This window comes from Xiphophorus maculatus, chromosome 24, assembly GCF_002775205.1.
Source record: "Xiphophorus maculatus strain JP 163 A chromosome 24, X_maculatus-5.0-male, whole genome shotgun sequence".
NCBI classification, from domain to species: domain Eukaryota; kingdom Metazoa; phylum Chordata; class Actinopteri; order Cyprinodontiformes; family Poeciliidae; genus Xiphophorus; species Xiphophorus maculatus.
This window is the reverse complement of record NC_036466.1, coordinates 6,615,655-6,640,935: the sequence shown is the minus strand read 5'-3', so window position 1 is coordinate 6,640,935 and position 25,281 is coordinate 6,615,655. Positions and strand designations below refer to the sequence as shown.

Genomic DNA, 25,281 nt, shown 5'->3' with positions numbered 1-25,281 from the left:
CTGCCTTATTTTTATTTGAGAAGTGTCTACTTTAAGGTAAACCAGCACAAAAGCGCTGCTCAGAGTGAAGAGTGGCGGATCAAAGTGCAGCCCATGTTTTATTCGCTAATAGTCCCTTCACATGTCTGACTGCAGGAACAGAAAAGCTCAAGCAAGACGTCGGCGTGGCAACACACTGACTTGAGCTCTGAAGAGAGCAAAATTCAGAAATTGGATAAAAGTAGCACCAAGCAGGGTGGAGAGCACTTGTTGATTTTTTTAAATAGATCCTAAAAATAACAAAACAGACATTTTAAAAAACATCTCCAATGCATTGATGCTTAAACTGAATGAGATAAAAGCAACATTATCTGTAAAGCAACACTTAAAACTGTTAAGATGATTTATTTCAGTAATTTGTTTCATAAAAGTGAAATTCACATGCTGATAAATATTTTTACATATTTTTCAGTTGATTTCTTGGCTTACAGAAAATAAAAATAAAACACAATATCATATATTGTAGAATGTCATACAAGGCTAATTTAAAAAGTGAGCTTTTATTACAGAAATGTTGGTAATGTACTGTGTGTTATATCACCATTTAGTTGGATTTCATTTTGCATGAATTACTGCATCAGTGCAGCGTAGCATGGAGATGATCAGCTGAGGTGCTAATGAAGTCCACATTGCTTCAACTCAACTGTATTCTTGGCTCTGTGGGCTTTTATTCATTTATTGTGACACCCCGACACTTATGCAACATGTTTTCCTTCCACTAAACCTTCTATTGATACATCATTCTCAGAAAAACAAGGCTTTTTTTCATTTCTAATGATTGTTTACACCATAAGATACATTTTATGGTTAAAAATAACAATAAATTATTAAACAAGGTCATCTTTTTGGTGATATTCTAATTTAATATGAGCTGTTTAACTTACTACAGGAATTGGTGGAGGAAAAATGGACACTGAGACATGGATTTATCCACAAATGGATTGACGAACAAATGAGTGGATGGATAAATGGATGGATCGGTCCTCTTCTGTCTTGTCTCTCAGTAGTCGATCATTAAAGTTCCTGTAGGAAATGGCCCCATGCCGACCTGGATTTCTCTATACTCAGCATTCCCACAAGTGGCTCCCACTCCTCCTACCATCTCTCTCTCTCTCTTCTCTTTGTTATGATTATCCCAGCATAGCTGAAGGTCCATGATAAAGAAAGTGATCCATTTCTTCCTTTCTTCATCTCCTCTCCAGTCGACGTCTTGCTAATGCGTATTGACAGACTCTTGCTATGGTTTTCATTTTTTGCCGATGCAGCATATTTGCCAGGCTTGGTGCGCCGCGCCCCGCCCGACGCAGCCGCCACCGCCCGCCTTCCTAAATGGCCCCAGTGTTTCTTTATGGGCTTTGACATATTTCATTAGGCGGCTGGTCTTAAGAGGCCCGCCTGGCTCCTTTAATCTGGCTAAAACCTTTTTTCTCCTCTTGGACTCAACCTGCTCTGAGGTGCGCTTCACTCCTCCAACTCTCCCTCTCTTTCCTCTCATTTTACCGTTCTCTCCATCGCTTTCTTCAGCTGTCGTCAATAGAGCTTTGAGCTTAATTTCTCTCTCTCTGCTTTCAGTGTTTTTTCACATCTTCCCACTGGTTTCCCTCCGTCTCAATCCCCAAACACCATTCATCTGTCTCCCGTTTTATCTTCCTCTCTGTTCTACATCCAATTCTCTTTATTCTCGCTTTGGTTCCTTTTCTCCAGGCACACTGATTCTTTTTTTAGGACCCCGCCCCCCAAAACCCGAGAACCCCCTCCATCTTCCTCCCTGCTCTGTTGCAGAGGTATCTGTTCCAGTCTTATGTGATTATGGCGAACATGCTCCAGTCTGGGAGTTTCCTCCACCGAGTCATACCCAGCGCAGCATTTCCCAACATTTTTATGTGTGTGTGTGTAGTGAGCCCTGTGAACAGCTCTTCCTTCGTTCTCCCCTCCGGTTCTCTTCCTTTGGATCTAACGTCTCAGCAGGCAGCAAGCTAGCCCTCTTACAACACACCTGGGGCTCTTCCATCTGAAACGCCCACCTCCTCGCCCACTGATGCTCCCGATTTGCACACAGCCTCATGCATGCTGGTTGTTTCTGCAGTTCTGTGTGTTTTCCTGTATTTTTTAAAACAAAAATCCAATGAATAGACAGCAGAAACATAAGGTAATATTGTTCTGTTTCTGGATCAAGTAAGAATTCAGCAAAATCTTAGCTCTGATTCTGTGATCACCAATTAGAATATTTACTATTTACCTGCTGTCATGTCCCGTCTTTGCCTCTCATGTGGTTGTGTTGATTTAAAGTTCCATCTTTAAATCAAGATGGAACTTTTAAAGATTTGTTTTTGTCCTGTCCATTGGTGCAGATGTCCATCCACCCCTTCACCCGTTTGTTTGTCCATCTACTGGTCCATCTGTCCCTCTGTTTGTCCATCCATCAGTCAATTTGCCCGTCCCCTCTGTTTATAAGTCTGTCCTTCCATTCGTTTGGTCCATCTATTGATGCAGACATCCAGCACTTTGTCCAAACATTGTTTTGTCCACCTTTATTGTAACTTTCAAGCAATATCAATATTGCTTGAATTCAACTGTCAGAAATTTACCAGTGAAGATTTCTCACAGGTAGAGAAATCTTCACTGGTTATTAAGTCCTTTGCCTAAATAATTGTAGCTTTTCCTGTTACAGTGTTTTGATGTAGTCCATGTTGGCTCCTGCAATTTCATAGAAAACCCCATTGCATTAATCTGTGCTGCACACTTCACTTCTCCTTTGTGCACCATGTATTTTCCGCCAAGCATCAACAAATGGCACATGCCACCCTCTGCATACTTCAGCCCACCCCTCAACCATGCCGTAAAACCCACCAAAGGTACGCAGTAATTATGAAATGGCCTTTAAAGTCCCCTCCAGTTATTAGAGCTATTCATCTGGGTCGAAGCTGAATACATACAGCCCATATGTTCACATTCCCTCGTACATCTAAACAGCTAAACACAATTACTGCCGGAGCTCGCCTACATCCAGCTCCTGCATCTGCCTCTGATGTAGCTGAGTGCATTCACAGAGTGACGGTAGGAAGCTTAATGATTGAACTGGCCTTTAAGTGGAGGAGAGTTTTGATTGGCCATAACATGAATTAGATTTGCCTTTACTAGCTGTACGGCTGTATAAAGCAATTTGATTTGAAGCCGGGTTTGTCGGGTGATTAGATGAGATTTGCTGCGCCTCAACATTTAAGAGATATGGCAGGTGATATCTTGGATTTTTCTTACTGTCAGTCAAAGTGATAAAAACGCTTTTATATATAATAGCATGATCAATTTAGGCGTAATATGTTTAAAAATAGTCCCTTGTAGGAGCAGTTTGCTTGTTTGAATGTGTGCCTTCATGTTTTATGACCTTATTTTTTTGAAAGTCCAAAAAATACATCCATACATAATTCTTTATGTGTGGACAATTTTATTTAAAATAAACCGTTTATTAGGTTGGAAATGAAATAAACACTTGAACCACGCATTTGTTTGCAGGGGTTTTTATCAGTATGTTGCGTGTTTCACCGCTTTCCTGAACATCGACTTCACGTTTTATTGGCTGAACTTGAGATTAGGTGTGAGATTGAAAAGTGTGTGTGCTTCTGTAAGCATGCTAGGGACATGTGCCGGCTTCCTGCATCTATTTTAAAGAGCTACAGCCCCTATTGTTGGATGCAGCCTCCTGTAGGTAATCTGGTGTGAAGCCCCTGTAACACACTCAGCAACCTCCCCTAGTTTTAATGGAGGGGATGCTTTTCTTTGTAACTGTGGCAACCTTTCTGTGGTTTTCTACACAGCCATTGTAATCCATCAGAAATGTGTATTAAAATGCTGTTGGGACTCTGGGAAGGAAGTCTGTGTATATTTCTTGGCTCTAACTTGATATAAGAGTGTTTTAATAGTACTTGAAGAACCATGACAATTGTATTTAGTTATTTAATTCAGGCATGATTTCAAGATTATTATTATTATTATCTTTACCTTGTTTTTTTTTTTTTTACCAAATAATTTGGTCAAAGAAGAAAATTTAAAGACTAGTTTCTATTTGGATAGTAGGGAGTTTTTAGGCAGGTTATTATCTTCTAATTTAAATATTTTCATACATTTTCTTATGTGGTAGAATTTTCTTTTTGAACTGAACAAATTGGCTCAAACAGGTTGTTTCCTTCTACATCTTAGAATAGTTTGCTGGAGTTTTGGTTCATTTGTTTTAACAGAACTTAGGAGGGTTTATAGGCCATCTCGCTCGCACACAACTTTTTAGTTGTGCCGCCAAATTGTCTCGATCAGAACTTTGTAATGTTAGCTCTAAAATGTTGACCTTTTTTTGTTCTTGAACCACTTTGTAATCACTTTGACTCTGTCTTTAAGGTCATTGTCCATCTGGAAGACACCTCTGTTCAGTTCTTGGCTGGAGGATAATGTTCTTTCCTCATGATGCCACCTGTTTTATGAAGCGCAATGTTTTTTTTGTGTGTATTTTGGTACCTCCTTTTAGGAGCTTATTTAGTACAGAGGATTTTTTTAATGTCCTTTGTTGTACTTTAGAAATAAACCAGGATGTCCCTTTTTATATTCCTACCTAGACATCTTATTACCACCAGTTGGACCTGAGTGGTTCATGACTTCAGAGGAAGTTGTACCAGCATATATTGTTCTACAGGTGTGTCAGTCTCTTTTAAAAGAGGATATTTTTCTTGAACAAAGCAGCATGATGGTGTTGCATTAGTCCTTTCAGTCCCTCTCAGTGAAGAAAGACCCTGCGGCTACACTCTAGGCAAAGACTTCACTTCTGTCTGCTAATACAAGCATGACAGCATCCAACCTCCAGAGAAGTCACACCTATCACTATGTGATGCGTGCGAGTTGGGAATATGTTCAGGTGGACGTTCGCTTGTGTGGGTTTACAGACTGCGAGCTGAGTAGCTTTTTTTTTAACCTATTTTTACTATAGGTTGTTGCGATTGCTTTTATTGTGATATACTGTAAGGTTGTTTCAAAAGTTCTTCCAGAAAGCTAGCTGCTAATCCCAAGAGAACATCTAGTAGTGGAGACAATGTAAGGTCGTGAATTGGGCATTCAACTAAAAATATTACGTACTGTATATTCTCACTGGCCACTTTATTAATCAGGATCGTTCAACTGCTGGAGAATCAGCTATTTTTTTTTACATTTAGGCAGCTAAACGTGATGAAAGATGATGTTTAAACTGAGCTTCAGACTGCAAATGGTTGTTGGTGCAAGCTAGTAATGTTCTAGTAATGTGGTTGATGTCAAAGGTCAATGATGAATAAAAAGCAACAGCGGCTGAAATAATGTCTTGTTACTCTGAACAAATGCAAATCACATGTAAAGCAGCTAGAGACCACACTTGCTGTCCTTCTTGTCAGCAAAGACTGGAAACATTTTTTTTAACTTTCAGATAGTTGCTATGATGTATAACTGTAGAAACAAGGTATTGTTTTTACAACACAAGTAGGTGATTAGCAACTTAAAAGTTTAAATAATACATAAAATACAACTCCAAATCCCAGAGTAGTTTAGTTGGAGACTTCATCGATGCAGAGAGAGAAAGAGGAAGGTGAAGGGCAACGCCCATCAGCCCGACTTCTTTTCTCGTTTTTTGGGGTTTTTTGGTTATGATTTGGCTGTTAAGTTGTTTGTCTGATATGTGCACCCGCTTGAACCGGCGGCAATCAGGCAGACGTGATGCGAACAGATCCGAGAGAGCATCTGCTGGCACGGCGGGCGGCGATATGTGATAAACGCCGATTTCACCCTCCATTGGATCGAGCTGGCGGTGATAGCCACCTCTCTCTCCTCTCGTCCCATCCGTCCTATTAAACCCTCATTATTCATTTACCTCCAGCCGCAGCCGCCTGACATGCATGGAATGAGTGCCGCGCAAACACGCTCCAGCGAAAGTGAATTGCTCTCATATTTCTTCTATTTCATCTAAGGCGGTCAAGGACACACACCACTATCTCATAGAAGCAGTGTTGTGAATATTTTGCCCCCCAACCCACTGACTTGGATGAAAATTCTCACATTTTGGTAATAAATACACACCCGCCCACATGCTCAGACACACACAGCTTCCCCTTATAGTGGCGCAGTGCACTGGCAAGGAGCTTAATTCTATCAGGCTGTGAGCTGGACAGCCGTAATTACATTTGTGACACAAATCCTGTCTCTCAAATTGAGCGTTTTATTCCTGAGCGCTCCCGCCTCTCTATTTATAACCCCTTATTCCCCATAAATCCCACTTCCTCTCAGAAAGTCAATTTGGGACTTAAAAGGCAGCAACGCTTCGCTTACTTTGCCTCCTTCTTTGACTCCATCGCCGCTTCAGTTTCACTTCCCCCCCTTTTTTGGCTCGACTTCGAAGATTTAGAAGCATCTAAAACGACAAAAAAGGCTTTAAAAGTGAGTGCCATGATCCAAAGAAGTCTTTCCTATTGAAGAGAGCAAAAAAAGCTGCTCCCGTTCTGTACAGCTGAGATGAATTTGTTGCTTCTCTTTGTTGGAGGGGTTCCTTCTTACCCAGCTGTCCTTCAATTTCTGCCAGAGCATGAATGTCAGAATGTCTCTTTGACAGCAGCATCTTCTTCTTGACATTTATTTTCTTTTCTCTGTTATCTCCTTTCTTTGTATCCGGGTGACTCGTCTACCGGCTGAATCCGCCTTCATGGAGGCCACACCTGAGTTTAGTTATAGTTCAGTTCATTTCCCTCCGGTTACCTCTCAGTAAAGTAAAATGTAATCAAAAAGTTCATTTACTTCGGGGAAACTTAGAAAACTAGAATATTGCAGGGATTGGGGATTTTCTCTCAGCCATACAGTTTTCTTAGTTATATAGATATATTGTTAATTTTTACTTTTAATTTCCACCTTTTTAATCCAAATTTAATCCACCTTTTTAATTTACATCAAATTTGTGATGTAAAGTTATCAAATATTCAGCTAGAATAAAGGCAGAAGGCTGCTGATGTAGCAAATATGTGTTTAGAAAAATAAAAAAGGCATCCGTTTCTCATATTAAGTCCTTGATGATTCAAGAATTAAAAAACAATACTTTTACTCCACCTCATTAATATTCTACTTTGGTGCTGAACAGTTACTGCAAGATGAGAAAATCTAATTGCATAATATTATGTTGTGTTTTGGGCATGATTTCAAATATTGCAATAAGAGCATTTGGTCTTGATTATATTTGTGTCTGAAATATAGCCTTTAAACCATGAGTGTAACCTCAGCGTGTCTGAGAGATTAATTACACTTGGTATACTGAATTATTAAAGTACCCTTTTCCACTCCCGCTGAAATATATTCTCCACAGTTCTTACGGAAACTAAACTTTCTCCAAATTGAATTGTAGGCAGCATTCATTTTTAGAGGGTTTAATGCACATGCCCTTTAATTAAATAAGGAAATATAACTCTGGGAGATGTGTACAAATGTAATGTTTTGTAAGCAGTTGGCTAGATTTTGCTAAAAGCTTGTGATCCCAATAAGATTATTCCATCTCATTTTAGTCGAGGCTGCATTACTAATTCAGAGCAAAACTTCCTCCCCCATCCATCAGCCAGGCTTTTCTCCGTCTCTTCATTCAAGTCATCTTTTGCTTTAGTTGTGGGAATTGGGTAAAACATTAAAGGACATTGGCCTTGGGGGATTCCTGGTACCATTAAATGCTTCAATACAGCTTATTTATATCTGAATATTTACAATATCTTTATTTAAGTTCATCCAGAGTTATGGAGGGGATCATCATAATTGCATTAGCCCACTAAAAATTACATTTGCAGCCACCGAAATTTGAATATTTGCTTCCCTCTTAGAGCACTGCATGTGATTATACATCCATTTCAAGGCAAGTCAGGTTTATTTGTATAGTGTATTTCAGCAACAAGGCAGTTCAAAGTGCATAAATTATGAAAACAGAACCAAAACAAATATAACATTTAGCAATGCCTTCATGAAAACCATCAAGCAAATATACATCAAATATATTGATTAATGTTCCACTTATTACTGATCAAAAGCAACTCCAAGCAGATGGGTATTTAACATTGATTTAAAGAAACTCGGTGTTTTGGCTGTTTTGTCGTTTTCTGGATGTTTGTTCCAGATTTGTGGTGCATAGAAGCTGAATTGAGAACTCACATTCTGGATTAATTGAAGCCGTCTGACTTTCTTTTTTTTTTTTTTTGACTAAAGATAACCACATGGATAAATCTTTCTTGATGTTGTTGGGACATCAGTCCATTAATCCTAGAAATGATGATGGTGATGGAAAACTGACTTTGTAACTGTCTTTATGTGTCCTTGTTGTAAACATGCAGCAAATGGAGTTTTGCTTCTTTCAATCAGTAGATGGTAGATTTGGGAAGTGTTCATGAAAGTAAGCATTGTTGTCTGTTTTGTTTCGAAGAGTCCCATTTTGGAGGAGCGCTGGGTCCCACCCTCGGCCTGGTGAAGTCCAGTTCCTTGGAGAGTCTCCAGACGGCCGTGTCCGAGGCGCAGCAGAGCCAAAGGCAGGCTCAGGTCCCGTTCCACCGGCCGCGGCCGCACGTTGTCCGGGGTCGAGCGTGCAACCAGAGCTTCCGCATCGCTATCGACAAATCCTACGACGGACCCTCTGAAGATGGTAATAAAAACGAATAAGAGCTGCTCAGAAAGATTCTGCTGCTACAACAAAAACTTCTTTTTTTTTGAGACATTGTATCTACTTTAAATTACCAACCATGCTCTGATGCTCATCCCTGAAGCTTTTTAACACACTGGCACTCGAAGAGCTCAGAGGCCTGCCAAGAGAGGACACACTCCTTAGCCTAAGTACCTTAATGAAATGCTACATGATTTTATCCACTCAGCAATTTAGAAAAGAGTGACTTTATATCTTAGAGGACCGTTTTTTTAATGCTTCACCACCTCGCCGTGTAGATACCTGATCTTGGTGTAATTTTGTTCAGTGATTCAAATAGAGCACTTTTAAACTGACTGGAAATAATCAGTTCAGATCTATCATTAGTTGCCCACCTGAGCAAATCTCACAAAATCTTGTTTCTGATGCTTTAAATCATGCATATCCATAGTAGATGTGTGTAAAAACCCTTTGAAACCATTTTATTCCAGTAGCATTATCTCACCATGAAAAAAAGAAAAAGTTTGAATCTTTAACTTGATTACTTTTCCGAAGTGCGGAATAAGAAATTAACACCTGTGGCAATTATTGGTACACTTGCTCTCAATTTTACAAACCTCTTTTTTGCCAGTAGGAGAGCAATTAATCTCCCTTAACATTTCTCTGTACTTAGTGGTTAGCATGGGATGTTTTTCCCACAAGTTCATCTTTCCAAACACACCTGGAGTGTTTTTTTAGTCGAAATGATCAATCATGTTCTCCAGTTGTAGTCCCAGTACAATTTAGAACCTCCACGTTTTTACATTTGAGATGGTAAGGAAGAAAAAGCTTCTTCCTGGCATGTTATGAAGACTTAGTAGAAGCTCCGAAATACTAATTAAGTTTAAATGAAATAAATTCGTCCTTAACTTTTATTTTAATGGAATTGTTATCGGTACTAATTGTGCCGCCATTGGATTTTTTTTTGGTTTGTTTGTAAGCAAGTAGCTTCATTACTGTAGAAAATTCCTGACTTATGAACGTTTAAAAATATCCACTTTATCAGAATTCTATGTTCTCTTTTCTTTCCCATTTTGAGGAATGGCTTATAGAAGCAATCCTGCATCACATCATATTTTTACCCAAGGGAAACAGAAAGTAGTGGATTATTTATTTTAAATTACTAGATTATTAATTACTCATGACTTAAAAAATGTACATAACCACTGAAATATGTACAATAATGGTTTTATGCAATAAAAAGGTCCATTTATTTTAAGAATAGCAACAGATTTCCATTCACTCATGACTAAAATTACAACTATTGTACCAGATTCACCTCCCTGTCTGTTTGCTGCTCTCAGATGACGATGTGTCGGACGATAGCTCTGGCCACGAGACGCCCGCCAGCACCTCCTCCCGTCAGGACCTGAATGCGGACGACGGGGGGAAGAAGAAGAAGAAAACCAAGGGGAAAAGGAAGGAGAAGAAGAACAAGCTAAAGAAGAAAACAGAGGACTCGGTGGATGAGCCAGAGAAGAAGACCAAGAAGAAAGGATTTAACCTCCTAAGGTAGGAAATCCTTGAAATGTAAATCGAAGGAGTTCCATGTTGTTTGTGTACTTTCTCCTTGGTTAACTTTCAGCAAATTACCCCACTGAACACAGCAGGATTATGGGATATTGGGTGATTGGATATGAACACAAGCTCCTCAGTAATAGAGAGGATCCATTATTAAGTCACAGTGAGACAGTGCCAACCCCAAAATGCTCGTCACCCCTTTATCAACCTGTCCCCATCCTGATTTGTGGTGATCCAATCCTCTAGCCGCAGCCCTTATCTATTGGCAGTGACACGCTGCGGTCAGTGTATCACCACACTTCTAACACTCGGGATTCAATTAGGCCGTGACGAGAGATAGCGCGGCCTGAGCGTCGGACTACAGATGGCTGATAAGAATCCAATCGGCCACAGTGTCAGGGTTCGGTAATGGAGGAGCTGTTTGCCCGTCGAGGCCGGGAATGGGAACAGGAAGGGCAACATGAAGGACTCGCAGGAGTCTGGCCTTACCTGATATTTTATCTGTTTTTTGTTTGTTTTTTTGCCGTCTGAAATAGTTCATCTTATAACAAACCTTCTGTCGTTTATCTGCGGCAGAAACAGACAAATATATGGAAGGTGATGCTGTTAGCAGGAACAGATGGTGTTTGGTTGGAAATCCCTGAATACATACCGCAATGTTTGTGGCGTACATTCACGTTTATCAATGAAAATGCATCAGTTGAGTTGAGTTTATCACAACAGCCTGAATGGCGAAGCCCAGACTGCTTCTCTAACTCAACGACAGGCAGAGTGTGGTACAAGCTTCCAGTTTCCCCTCTCTCTGCCTGGCCTTTATCTCACCAACTAGATTGTTATTGAACTAGAAATATGACTTAATTAGCCAGAGCATTACTCTGTGCAATCTGATTGCTGCTCTCAAATGGTTTCTTACTCCAATTGCAGCATTAGGGAAAGGGCAAATTATGCACATATGACCTCAATTTACCTCAGCAATGAAAGTGTGTGGAGCGCCAGCTTGCTCTGCAAACGCTGGAAGTCGGCCCTGTCCTTTCAGCTGCTGCAAATATTTAGTTTAGCCGCTCAATTATTTGAGGAGCGAGTTGCAAATGGCTGGGTGTGAGGTGACCTTTGGAAGTTTCTTATTTTTGTAGCAGTTTCTTCAATTGTTTTTCGTCGTTTCACGTGATTTCACCTGCTTGCATAATCAAAGTGTCCGAATGCAGGTAAAGGGAACGGAGGAAGATGCGTTGTGATGGCTGATGGCTTTACAAAGTCAAACGTCTTTTACATCCGTCGTGTTCAATCGGACTGACTCGTCGCAATCATCTAGCTGTTGCTGGGAGATGAATGAGGCTGAACAGAGGGAGCTTTCATCTGGATTTTTTTTTGGTCATACATCACAAAAGGCTGGGAAGGAGCATGAGTGACAGAATTATCTGATGTTGAAATTATATGTTAATGGTGTCACATATTTCACAGAGTCAGCTAATACTAATGGGTCCTGCAAAAGTCTCAATGTTTTCATGGTAGGATGAAAAACTTTGTGTTTTGTAAGTATTTGATGTTGTAGATCAACACACATTGGAGAGTAGAATGAAAATAAGTCTGAATGTTTGGCTTTTATTAAATTTGGATTAAATTAAACAACTACTTTTTTTGTCTCTTTAGAATATTAATCACAAATACTATAAATCATAAATTTTAAATACTAAAAATCAGAATAAATCCAGCATCATGAAGACAAAAGAACACAGAGACGGGTCAGAGTATGGTACATCTGCGATCAGAAAAGCAGCCAAGACACCTTTAGTAACTCTGGAGGAGCTGCAGAGATCCATAGCTCGGGTGGGTTGTCATAAAAGCTCAATTGTAACCATGTGGAAGAAAAAAATATATATGCTTAACATAAATATTTTAAACATATATGTTAAAATATATATAGAGAGATAGTTAATTTAAAACTATCTCTGAACACAAGATTCCCATTGCAACATTATGGCACCATTATGCTTTGGGAATAAGTGTTGAATCCTGGCAGAAAAACTGTTTAGAAGCGGTAAAAGACTTCTTGCACTTCTTATTTATGCCTTATTTTGTGTTGGTCCTCCAGATAAAATCCCTGTAAATGATTTTCTGGTTTGGAAACTTTTCAGGAGGTGTGAGCAGTTTTGCGAGGCACGTTTTGATCTTTTTTCTTCATGGCAGAGACGGCATCATATCTGCCTTCTCCACTTCCTCATCTCAAAGCTCGTCTCCCTGATTCCCAAACAAGCCGAAATAAACGGCAGCGCCCTTAAGACTCGGGGACCGACCGCTCGTCTTGTCTGCATTCAGCAGACTGAGTCCGAGTCTTTGCCTAGAATGCCGCCTCGGGCCGTGCCGCCGCCGCCAAAGCTCTGACTGCTCTTCTGTTTTCTCTCAACATCACTGTGGGAAAAAACTGGCTGACCGGGTCATCCACTGAAAAATAGAAATTTATGGTATTTCCATCTGCTTCTCTGGACAAAGTGGGATTTCTCTGTCTCAAGGAAGTTAATCATGGTGTTAACTCTAGCATGTTATGATGTTCTTCTAACAGAATGTGAAGGATGCCATCAAATGCGTTTTGTTCCCAACTGACAGTCAGGGATGTTTTCCACAGTTTGCTGTGCTTACACATCGCTGGGTGTTTCTCCCCGTGGAGACGTCCCGCATCCCGTCACTCAATCTGTCCCACGGAGGATCATTGTAGCGCCGTCGTTATCACTGCCCCTTAACCAGTTTACGGGACATGAAAGCTTAGCGTCCTGATATGCTGTTTACAAATCCACATACAGCGTCGCGTATATCTCCTCTACCCTTCACCCTCCTCCTCCTCCTCCTGCTGCTCCCCGTTTGCCGCGCTGCAGAAATCCGACAGGGAAGCAAGCCAATTAGCGCCATCCGTTCCGCTCTCATCCTATCGCTTAGTTGCAGAAAGTGCAGGGTTGAAAGGTTGTCACTGGTGGGCCATGCGGTGCAGAACTAAAGTCTCGACGTCAAATAAGAGAGTTCCACTGTTGGATGATTTCTGATGGATTACTGCTGTTATTGTGAACTCATTTTCTCTCTTGGAGCTCTTGGCTTTTCAGTGCTAACTTCATGACAACTCTCCTCCCTTTGACTCCTTAAAATGTCTGGCTTTTCATCTTCCATCACCTTGTACTTCATGTTGTATGTTCACAGGCACTCCTTTATCACTCTATGTGTTTCTTTTCTACAATAATTAGGCAGCATGAAGGAGGAATCCATGGCTAAATGTTATTTTAGTGCTGCAGGGGTGAAAACTCTCTTCCTGAGGAGCCTTGGTGCTTGGTGATATAGCTTACAAGTGACAGAAAAGGTTTTATAAGTGACTTTTATTTCAGTCATTCCTTTAGAGTTGAACAAGAGAAAAAAGGAATTTTATTAAGAAATTAGAGTGCTCATAAAAATACTACTGAATTCTCCAAATATTAAGACTTACACAATTAACACCTCTCCAAAACTTCTATACTTTGCTTTTATGCATGAACTTTAGAGAACAGAGTTCATCTTTCAGGTTCTTAAGCAGCTGCAGATCATCTCCACCAAAATATTTGTCTATGCTGTCTTTTTCTGAAATGCTGTTAACTTTACTTCCCTTTATCCGATGGAACAAGACACACACCTTTTGCAAAACCTTTGAATGAACCGTGGTTGTCACCTGTGTCGGTAGGCATACCAAAATCCCTCTGACATGTTTGTGAGAAAGTATTAACGGTGACTTTAAGCTCTAATGGGGGCAAAATCAGGGAGGCAGTGTCTAATCCTGCAGCTGGTTAAGACTCTGCAGGTGGATTTCTTCCAGTCAACATTTCATCCGACATTTAAGGACTCCTAGCTGTGCTGATATGAAGTGGAGGCTTCAACGGGAGATTTACTAATGTAGGTGTTGTGTAAAATATGCACAAGGTTATATATGCAGACGCATCCCACAGGGCACATCTATCTGTTGTGCATCACTGTTCATCTCTGTATTCTAAATAATGCATGCAAGACACAACAATGGCTCACTAATCATGGCTGCCTTAAATACATATTCTTTAAGCTTCAAGTGGAGGCTTAAGGTAAATAGTCTCCCTGCTGGGAAGAATATCTGAAATACAAGCATCAACCGTGAATATCTCACAAATGGTTGCAATCAAATCTTTATTTCAGTTGGGTTTAGATGTGAATGTTAGGATTACTGTGCATAAGGTTACACAAGCAATTTATTTAACCTATTTTGTCTGTGAGATGCAATGTGAGTTAAGAAAAACATAAGGTTTGACTGAGTTTGGACAAAGATTTGCGTATCAGTCGCATTTTGAGATTAATGATTAAAACACTGACTTTGCAGTCGTGAAGGACAGAGTTTAAGAGCACAATTTTGAAGCCGCCTGAGTTCAAAATAATCATCATGTCTCAAAACCTAAAACCCCTGCAGAAAAAGTTTTTTGTTTTTCTGCTCAACACCTACAAAATGCTAATTTTATCTTGCATAATAACCAAGAGTGCAACAAATGACGCACCATATCAATCTGCATCACCCAGATGTCGCTTTGCTGCGAGCTCAGTTTTGTTGTGACTGTGGCTCATACACACACCGCTACACTGTCTCATGTGTCCTGACAACAGTATTAATGTTCTCGTTGCTCCAGAAAAACCTCTGCTGTAGTCTTGATTGTGTAATTAGCCGCCATATTGTCTTTATGGCAGAACAGAGATGTTCACAGCTCCCCCACCCCCAAGTCAAGTTTCAAATCTCTCAACAAATCCATGACACCCAGACCGATCTCTGTAGGTTTCTGTCACACAGAGTAGTTATTCTGTTTTATTTAGTTGGCAACCTTAGAGAAATGTTTAGCTATTTTTCTATTTTTTATATATATATTTTTGCCAAATAATTGTTCAACAACTGTCAAAATCATATTATAGGATCAGAAATTGAGGTTTTTTATGATCCTGTGTACAAACAAAACAATCTGGATTGGTGACTAATCCAGAATGCAGACACAGCTTTTCCTTTGGTTAATAACTGTCTCTGTTATTCCAAGCCCTCAAGGTTGTCGTAGTTCATGGCAGTAAATTCCCCAACTCTTTCACCCTGCCTCAAAATTGCTGCATAATGTTGAGAAACTGTTATCAGCGAGGCGTGAATCATCCTTCATAGCGGAATAAAATGGGCACCGTTTCTTTTTGCTCGCCATAATTCAGATTTGTGCAGACTTTTTCTTCCTGCAAGACTCCCAATGCCTTAAATATAAAAAGCTGCCAAGTATTTATTTATTTTTAAGCCGTGGATGAAAATGAGCTTTTACGCAGCAGAAGCAGCTTCCTGCGCACACCATTGAGGCACAATTCTAATTTACAACTTTGCTGCGGCGGCGCACAGACACAGCCGCTATCACTGTCAGCAGCCGCCGGAAAACAAATTAACTTTTTTTTTTCTTTTCCCACCCCTCCTTTCTCAGTTCAACGCGTTGGGCAGCTTTCCTGAAATGATGTGCAGGTTTATTGCCGCTGATGTGACCTGTCAGTCAAAAATCAGAATGACGGGGGAATTGACGGTGAAGATGATGAGGAAATCCTCATGCATATATATCAGCTGATAAAGGGGAGTCACAACAACCCTCTACTCTCTGTTGCTTGAGCTTCTCTACACAAATCCCCTTCCCACAGGAAGCTTTTATTTATTATTTTTTTCTGTTTTAATAGTCATTTCTTCCTTCTTGATACCTGTAGGAGGTTTAGAGGCCATACGTTTTCTTTAAATTACCCGTTTGTCAGTCGAGCAAACTTGCAGCATTGCTCTGAGGAACATGATACCCTTATCTGTACTGTGAGTTATTGCCCTTACTGTAATTATCAAATGAGACAGTGAGACGAGGGCCTTCCATTTGCGGTGATCAGTTTTACGATCCATCACCTCCCTGTCGAGGAGTCGTGACATTTGAGTCGACCCCGAGGGACGGACCGTTCGAAGCGCAGACACATCCGTAACGGCTGGACGGCTTTCCGAGGCCAGCTGCACATCACTCACCGGCCAATAAACAGGATTCATGTGGCCACAGGAAACAGTCGCAACCAATTAGCATGTGGCCGTACCTACCCACCAGGACATGTTCACTCATTGCAAAAAGAGGCGCCAGGAAGTGATTACACCTCTGGTATTGGTTCCGTCGCAACCAGCTGTCTTCTAGCCATTTGTGATGGATGGACTTCCTCTCTAATTTTATGTCCGCTAATGACGGACACATGCAAGAACAGACGTATGTTCTGTCTATCTTCCTGCCCCTGAAATACATCCAGAGCATGACCTCTGCTGTCCAGACAGAGAAGGTTAAGTGAGTCTTGTCCAAAGATGTGTGTCTCCCTGGGAAAAGCCAGGAGGCTAACCTTGTTGATGCCCGTCTGGAGCCACACTGCCTTTTAACCAGTCTACAGCTGGAAAAAGGTTAGAAACTTTAAACTTTGGAAAGCTGCATGTGAGTTTCTTGCAAACAAAGTGCTGGTAATATGTTTTTTGCTGTCACTTGCACTAATGACAGGGTTGTGTGACTCCACCTCCAAGGTTGCAGAGTCTGAGGGGCAGCAGAGTCCATACTTTTTCTAATGCATGTTTACATAAAAAGTCAAAATGTAATTAGACCAGTCAGTGTGTTTTCATACCTGATAGTGCAGTAAACTGGGTTCAATTGTGGACCAAAATTGCAACGTTTGTTAAATTGTCATGAATCAAAACTTCCCTGTGATGGCGCTCCATCAAGAGCTACTGAAGGAAATGACACAAAACCCTCTGAAGAAGACGTAAGCACAAGTTTCTGCTTCACAAAATGTAAACAAAAATGTCGTAGCATCAGACTTTAGGGGCTGTAAGATTGAATTTTTGTCTTTGGTAAAATATCAAGAGCCAGTTGTCCTGCTAGCGCTAGATTCTCATGTTCGTTTTGGTTGTATTTACCCAGAATGCCATATGCTTTTAAACCACGCCACTTCGAACCAAGTTCACTTGAACGAAACTGAGACCCAGGTTTGTATTTGGACCAGAGTTGGATTTTTTGGTATGCATCACAATTAAATGTTTCATTCACACCTCCTCAAACAAACTGCAATTTCAAGGCAAACAAACTAGAGTTTGATTAAAGTGGACCAAACATTGACTGGTGTTCATGAACATAACAATAAAAAATTTCAACAATTTGTTCCGTGCCCTTGAGCAAGTTGACTTATTGTGTGCTGAGGTTTGGCGTCCCAACACCACTTGAATTTTTGTTGAATAGTTTTAATGACTAATGCTCCATAATTCATGTGTGTTGTGTTATTTGGCGTTAACGGCTATTAAAATGTTACTGAAGGAAACTTGATGATCACCAGTTCACATTCCCTCTAAACTTGTGCTGATCGAATGTGGACATAGAAGAACAGCTTTGACCAGAGGCTCATTCATGTAGGAGAAAGGTCACAGCTAGTTTTTATTTACAGTCCATACATTTGAGGTAAAACGCACACAACTAAAGTGGGAGTATGAGACGTGTAACCTAGCGGCCTTGTTAAATATTAACAGCTCCCCTGGTAGACGTGGGGATGGAAATGGAAAGACAAATTGCTTCAGGGGGACTGGTTTTTATGTGTTGTTGCTCATATATGCTGCACATCAAAATGCAGACCATTAAAGAGGGAACATATTTCACCAGACAGATTTCCAGGCTTCCTTAGGCCTGGTAAAAATCAGCTTCTTGTTCTACATTTTGCTTGGTACTGGGTTCTGGACCTTCACCTAGTGAGACATGATTGTTTCCTGGAGCCGCGGACTCTGTTGAAATGTTAAACAATTACATCTGATTTTACCCAATCACTAACGTTTGGGTAAAAGAGAGAAGAGCTTAACATCTTTCCCAGTGATGAAACATATTAAGCATTCCTGTTGATTCTATTTTAATTGTTTAATATTTGGCGAACATGCGCTGAAAGGCTTTGTCCACTTCCTCTGCTGTCATTGCTAAAACTGACAGGCTGACTACAACTCTGTAGTGCAGAAAATGGATGTCATTGTTCACAGCTTCTCCCTCTTTTGACTGATTGGCCTGGTTGAAATTAATCCAGCTCAATGGGAGAAATCCCAGATGGAAGACTGAAGGGAGATGAGAATTGAGTGGAATTGCATAGGAATGTAATAACCCGGCTAAGGGTTCTGGAAAATTCTTGTATGGAATTTGATTTGATATTTTCCAAAGTAGGAGTGAGAAATGAAAACTGTTTGGAAAACTATTTATTCACCGCATTGTCTAAAAAATCCAGCCCTCCATTTATCCGTATATTGTTCTGTCTGTTTTTATCCATCCAGCCACCTGTTGTTCTGTCTTTCAGTCCTCACATCCCACCGTTCTTGCGTCCATCCATAATGTAGTTTTTGCAGGTTCTATAGTTAAAGTTTGGCCACGCCAACAGAAATTTACTGTAATATTGTGTAGTTAGTTTGAAAATGGGCTCAAAAACAACTGAAATGTCGTGAAATTTGGAAAAGTAGAGAATTTTACTGTGAAAAATATGTAAGAACCAGGGCTCTCCACAACCTCTCTTCCCCACTTCTTTGCTTCTAATTCTTTTATCGCTTCTTTTGTCTGACTGAAGTATCTATTCTCCAGGGACTGGCCAGGCGTTGATTAAGACAAGCGCTCCATATCCGCCTCCAGTTCCCCTGGGAACAACTTGCTGTGCATTCATACCTGTCTGCCTCAATCTTCTCTCCTCTAGGCGTTAAATTAGACTAATTTAGAGTCTATATTAAAATGATTGCCTTCCCCTGTCTGCGATTATGATTTTGGCTACACCAGTACTTCTTTGGCAAGGGAAATTAGGCAAAACATTTTCACATAGAGAAAGTGTATATATCTGAAAGTGTTTAGTCTAATTTCCCAAGTCAGCTATCTCTGTATTTTTTAGATGGTAAGATAAAAACCAGCAAATATATCTTCCACTCCCATCTGCCTTCTTAGATCTCTACATTATTAATACCGTCTAAGTGAAGCTTTTTTATCTACAATTAGCAACGGGTGGATCCAGCTGCAGTTTCTCTTTTTCTCCCCCCTCCTAACCAAGGCTCATATCTATTAAAGGAAGCCGATTTGGGTCCAATTGCCGGTGCATATGGAGAGGAATTCAGATGAATAGGTTTAATTATGCCTTGTGGGGGAAAACTCGCAGGCCTCCTGGCGGATCTGCATTATCAAGCAAAGATCAGGCTTCTTTTTAAAGAGGTGCAGACTTGCTTGTGTTGTTGTCAGTCAAAGCCGGCTTGCAGAGGCCTTTTGTGACCTTGTTGTTGGGGCCGACATTCCTCATGTAGCCCGATCCTCGGTTCAACAAGGAAATCGCACCAATATTAAAGAGGGAATGTCATTCCGTCTATTTGGAGCTTGAAATAGTTTCCGAGCGGCACGTTGCCAGTACAGGAGAAGGCGCTGTTACATCACAGCTCTCTGTTGTGTTAGTCTCTGCTTCTCTTTATATCTAACTCTCCTTTTTTCTATTTTTTTTTTTTTTTTTTTGCTTCTTTCAGCCCATTCTCACAGTCTCTGTCTTTTTCTTTACAGGAAGCTCCACTGAGATAAGTGTGCTCTTCTCCAAATACATGCAGAGCAATCTAATTACTGTGATAACATTTCTGCTTGGCTGATTAACTGTTCTTTCTGTGCCTCTGAACGTAGCTGCATTTGGTCCATATATTCCTAAGCTCCTTACTCCGCCCCAGCCGAGCCGAGCCGAGCTCTCGCTGGAGCTTTGCCTCACCAATCCGTCTCTCTTCTATTCTCTCATCTTTCTTTCTTCCTCGTCTTGTTTTCTTCCTTGGCGTCTTTTGCATGCATTGTCTAGAACGGATGGAAATTCGGCAAGCCCTCTTCCTTATGACATTCTCATTTAATTCACTTTGTTCCGGAGTCATTCTTTTCTGCTTTCTTTTTTTACACCTTTTCTTTGTGTTTTGACTCTCCAAGGCAAATCAGCTTGTTTTGCTCTAAATCACCTGCTGCTTCCTCCTTTCTAAAGAGCATCAAAAGTATCTTGTTGTTCTCTTTGATGTTAGTTTAGGTGTTCAGTTTAAAAGCATAATGCTTTTAATTGTTAAATCAGTCAGATGGAAAATAAAGTTTTTGGGAAAATACATATTTTGGCAACAGTCAGTTTGATTTAGACTCTTAAAGGATAATAAAAAGGTTGTGTGTAGAGTGGAGTGACACGCTAGTTAAAATCCAGGGTTTCTGCAAACTGCCTGTATGCGCAATCTGGAGGTTTGCGTGCAGCATACACTAACCTAGTTTAACTTATGTGAAATACAAACAATCCTCAAGAAACGGTAAAAAAAGATGCTTTGCATCAGATTTAACTTAAGCTAGTTTCCATCTGTAGTCCCTGAGCAGATGAGTTAATAAAAGTTGAATATCATAAAATATACATTGAAAGTTCCCATATATATTTGGAAAATACCCAATCCGTGAAAATGCCTCGTTGAGTCTCGTAGTGGGTTGTTTCTTTATTTTTGTCTATTTTTGGCATGGATTGTTGTATTATTTTGTTGCCAGCGCAGTGGCAGGAATCCATTCGCATTGTAACCACGGTGGAAAAAGTGATGCAACAACCAGTGCAGCAAACAGGACCCAGATGTTCTGCCATTCTGTTCATGAACCACTTGAACCAATTGGGGAACTGTCACGGTCCTTACGGAGAACCACATTCTGGACGTTTTTCTTATCGCACTTGTGGTTTTAGGAACTTGGGATGATTTGAGCTTTGTGATATAGTGCGTTATTCTGCTGGAGGTAGCAGAAAGAGGACGTGGTCAGAACTGATGTAGAATGGTGGGTTGTGATGTTCAAACCAAGCTCAGCTGACAGAAAACGGTTGAAACTGTTCAAAAATGTCTCCCATACAGTTAAACCTCGAACTCAACTCTTGATTTAACTCTTGAGTCGGACCTTAATCTATGGAGTTACTGTCACCTGATTGATCTACTGTTTGTCACAACAAAGTAGAAGGTGAACCTGTATATGCTGGGTGTGTATATATATCTATATATATATACATATATTTATTTTTCCCTCCCTATAATGCTTACTCTACCTTAGCAGCAGACACCCTTCTCACATTCTCTGCCGCCCACTGACTCCCTGTTTCACCAGAAAGTAGAGCTTATTAAGACGGCACAGAACCACACATCTATATTCTTTTTGTCACAATTACAATGAACAAAGAATATTAAGAATAGAAGAGAGGTGAAGATTTACAAGACATTTGTGATGCTGTTTATTCTCCACAGAATAGCAATTTAACTTCAGGATGCTGTTGGTTTTTTAGGTAAAATCTTGCTCTCTCCTGCTCTTTTCCCTCCTTCCCAGAGGGCTAATTGCTCAGGTCAGCTTGGTGACACCACAGCACTTGGCTAGCTGTGATCTCAGTTACACACAGAGCCTCATTAGAGCACAGTTAACTGTACGCATGCCACTTCTTCCTCTGCGCTCCTACCCAAACGAGAACGGCAGTAGCTGTAGTTATTATCTAGACTCCTACCAGTGCTTGGCTTCGCAGCAAGTTTCCAAAGCAACTGCTTGATTTTGCACAAATTAAGGTTTTGATTTGGCAGGATGTGTCAGTGGAAATGTAAATTGGAATTGGGAAAAGAAAAAAACGAATGCTTATTGAAAATCAAAATCAGCGCCTCCTTTGTGCAAGAAAGCTTCATGTGTGATTATTCCACACATTTTACAGGTAGTAAAGTTATTATCGTTACGTTTCTTTTCAATATATCTGGGCTTGTCGCTCACAGCATGCGATGACCAAAACTGAGAAATATATGAAAAAGCATGAAGGAATAAAAAATGAGCACAAGGAATGAGAAAACAGATCAAAGTTGCTACAAACTGATAATGTTATCAGTTTGTAGCATCAAACTCCAGTATTAATTCATGACCCAGTGTCCTCCCAAGACTAAAGTAGTAATAATGTGCCATGTTCTCCGCTGAAGTAGAGGAAGTTGGAAGAAATGTTGTCTAAGAGCTTTTATTTAGAGACTTAACAGACCGGCACCATACAGAGAGAGTATGGTATAAGTGTAAGTATAAGTATAAGTGCTCTTCCAAGTCTGCTATGAGATGATTACTTGTGTTAAAAAACTGTAATTCAAAACAGTAAAACAAGAATTCAACCAGAATATTTCGGAGTCACAGAGTAATGATGCACGTCTCACATTAGTCCACTTAATCAGTCCATGAATCAGAACACATGAAGGTTTTTACTAAATCACTTCCATGCTCAAGTTTTTAGTTGTGGCTGCCTGTTGCAGGTTTGGACTGTTCCTTTCACTAAATTCAACATTGTAAATGCATCATAATCCTAGGATTAAAAGTTGTTCAATGGGTGAGAAGAAGTTTATCCTCTCCAGCTGTTTATTTTTACTGAGCTTTTCTATTTTCCTGCATTGTAGACATTGCTAGCAAAAGCGCTCACTCCATCCAAAAACAGCTGTCAATCATTTAATTCTTTTAAGGTTTTTTTTTGTCTTTGTGTCTTTAAATCAAAAAAGATAAATATAAAACAGTATCTGAGTTCTGATGCAGTTGAACAGATCACCATCGTCTCTTTGCTGGGCTGCTGAGGTGATACTGGGGCGACAGCAGGGGAGTCAGGCTAATGACGACAGAGACACACTAATAATGGTTCCTAGTAGCTCTTGTGACAGTGGGGAGCATATTAAATGGGACACCAGATCAGCCTGACTCACTCCAAACCCCCTATGTCCCACTAATGAGAGTTTGATGGAGTGGTTGTGTAGGTAGATGATGCTAAGCTAATGAGATGTCCTATCCTCTGTTGACTGTGTGCAGCTCCCTGCAGAGTAGCCCAGTTGATGTGTATAGCTGTCTTCTCCAGTGTTACCAAGAAATGCAAGCAATGTTGTTTTTTTTTGTTGTTGTTTTTTAATAAATTAATTTATTGCAGTTCCTGTATTTACAGCCTTGTTTTCATACGTGTGGGCATTTGTGTCTGTATGTGATTTTGCCCTTTTATCGTGAGACGCTACAGGAAATTAACTGTCAGATTTCTGAGTGACAGAGAAAAGCCCGACTTAATAAGCCAAAGAATGATTTGTGTGAAGGTAATAAAAAAAAATGAACACAGAAGGAGAAAAGGAAAGCATTGCGCCGTCTTTAGCAAACGGTGTGAAAACTGGGGACTCTTTGGTGATGAATAAGTGATAAGGCGATGGGAGAGTGGGGGATTTCCACCTCTCATGGCAGGTATGTCTCTAATTGGATGTCCCACCCCCATTCCCCGTCTCCCGATAGACAATACAGTGAGAAAAAGAGAATTTCCTAATTAAAGCAGTTATAATGACGGGTCCAACTGTAGACCTCTGCTCCCTCTGAATGTTGATTACAGAGCTGTGTACAAGATAAACCTGAGGATTTAGTCAATCATTTTTTTTTCCTTTTTTTTAATTAAATGTTCATTAATTCTCCATCGACTTTGAATAGAGCTGATGTATTTTTCTGACTTTAATTATTTCTATATGTTTTTACTGAGGTAACTGGTAGTCTGCTTTTGGCTGCAGCTTTATGTGGGAGTGCTTAAATCAAAATAGTCCCAAGTGGAAAACATGCTGTAGCAGCGCCCACACTGACACTTTGTGTCTCGAGGAAGAAGTCAGGTTTATAACATTAACATTAAAGCTGCAAGGGCTTAGAGAAAAATAAGAACAGATGTTATAGCTTTAAGATTCCTAAAACGCCTCAAAGATCCAAATTCAAATGTAATGGATGCCAGTTTTACTTAAAGTGACACTACACAGATTATATATATTAAGCTTGGAGTGCCAACTTTGACTATACATTGTTGGAAGGACAGAAACTAAAACAGAATGGCCCAGATGAAGCAGTGTAAATGGGAATAATGTGATAATGTGCACACAGGTGTTTGAAACCAAAACTGTGGATGTTTGTACTGCCAGAATGGAGGCAACCAGAAAACATGAAAATTAGCATTAGCATAACCGATCACAGCATGTTGGAGTAGCTCTGATACATTAGTTCTGATTTGTTTCTTTTGTAAACATATGTTCAGATTTTTTCGGTTGAGGTGTTGCATATTTGGAAAATTATTTTCCACCATGTTTCACTGAGAAAATCTTCTGTCTTATCTTTACTTATATAAAAAAAGTCTCACATTTCCTCTAATTATTAAGAACCATCTTGATTTTGTAATGAAATACTGAAATCTGAAAAGGAACCAGAAGCCGTAGCATCATCTGAAGAACAATACTTTGATTTGACAGAGTGTCTTTGTTTTTTCGCATCAGACCTGGCTAAACTCTGAATCAACACCAGCTAATCTGGTTCACTGCCTCTGCTTGCTTTCTCGCTGTGGAAAAAATAACCCATGTGCAGTGTGAGTACCTGACCTGTGTTTGACAACAGTGACCCATACAGGCAGGAGTGAAGCGAGTATATAATCTGAGAATAACACTAATTGGTTTGCAGGATGCTGCAGGGCCAGCATGGCGTCTCTGTCCGGGTTTCCGCTTGGCCAGGCTGCGCCGGTTAGCATTCAGGCCACGTTTCCGCCTGTAGCCGTAATGAGAAGTGCCTCGCTGTTAATGAGATAAACACAGACATTAGATTGGCTCAGCAGGAGCTCGGAGGGAAGGAGAGGAACGGAGATGTGGATTTGGAGGAGGCAACGAGGAATGAGGATGGGGAAATATGAAATATTAAGCAGAAAAAGGCTGAGTTAATTTACTGTGAGTGTGAAGTATAGCTTCATTATAACTTCTCTGGAGGTGATGAGTACATTTCAGCTGCAAAATGAGAGAATAAGCACTTCAAAATGATCATGATAGTTTATGAAAAAAAGAGCACAACACTGTAGCTCAGCAGATATTTCAAAACAACTATTGAATAAAGGAGCTGGAATGAGTTTCTCTCTCTGTCTACATATGAATGGATGTGTCAACATTTAAAAAC

At 40.3% G+C, this 25,281-nt stretch overlaps 1 protein-coding gene across 2 annotated transcripts in view; it reads left to right on the top strand.

Moving 5' to 3' along the window:
- LOC111607616 (partitioning defective 3 homolog B-like) overlaps nt 1-25,281 on the top strand; it is a 149,354-nt gene that overhangs the window by 80,733 nt on the left and 43,340 nt on the right. For both annotated transcript variants that reach the window (XM_023329599.1, XM_023329600.1), the window contains 2 exons: nt 8,492-8,707; nt 10,048-10,255. In XM_023329599.1, coding sequence (XP_023185367.1) covers nt 8,492-8,707; nt 10,048-10,255 — 424 coding nt within the window. The remainder of the gene's footprint in view (nt 1-8,491; nt 8,708-10,047; nt 10,256-25,281) is intronic.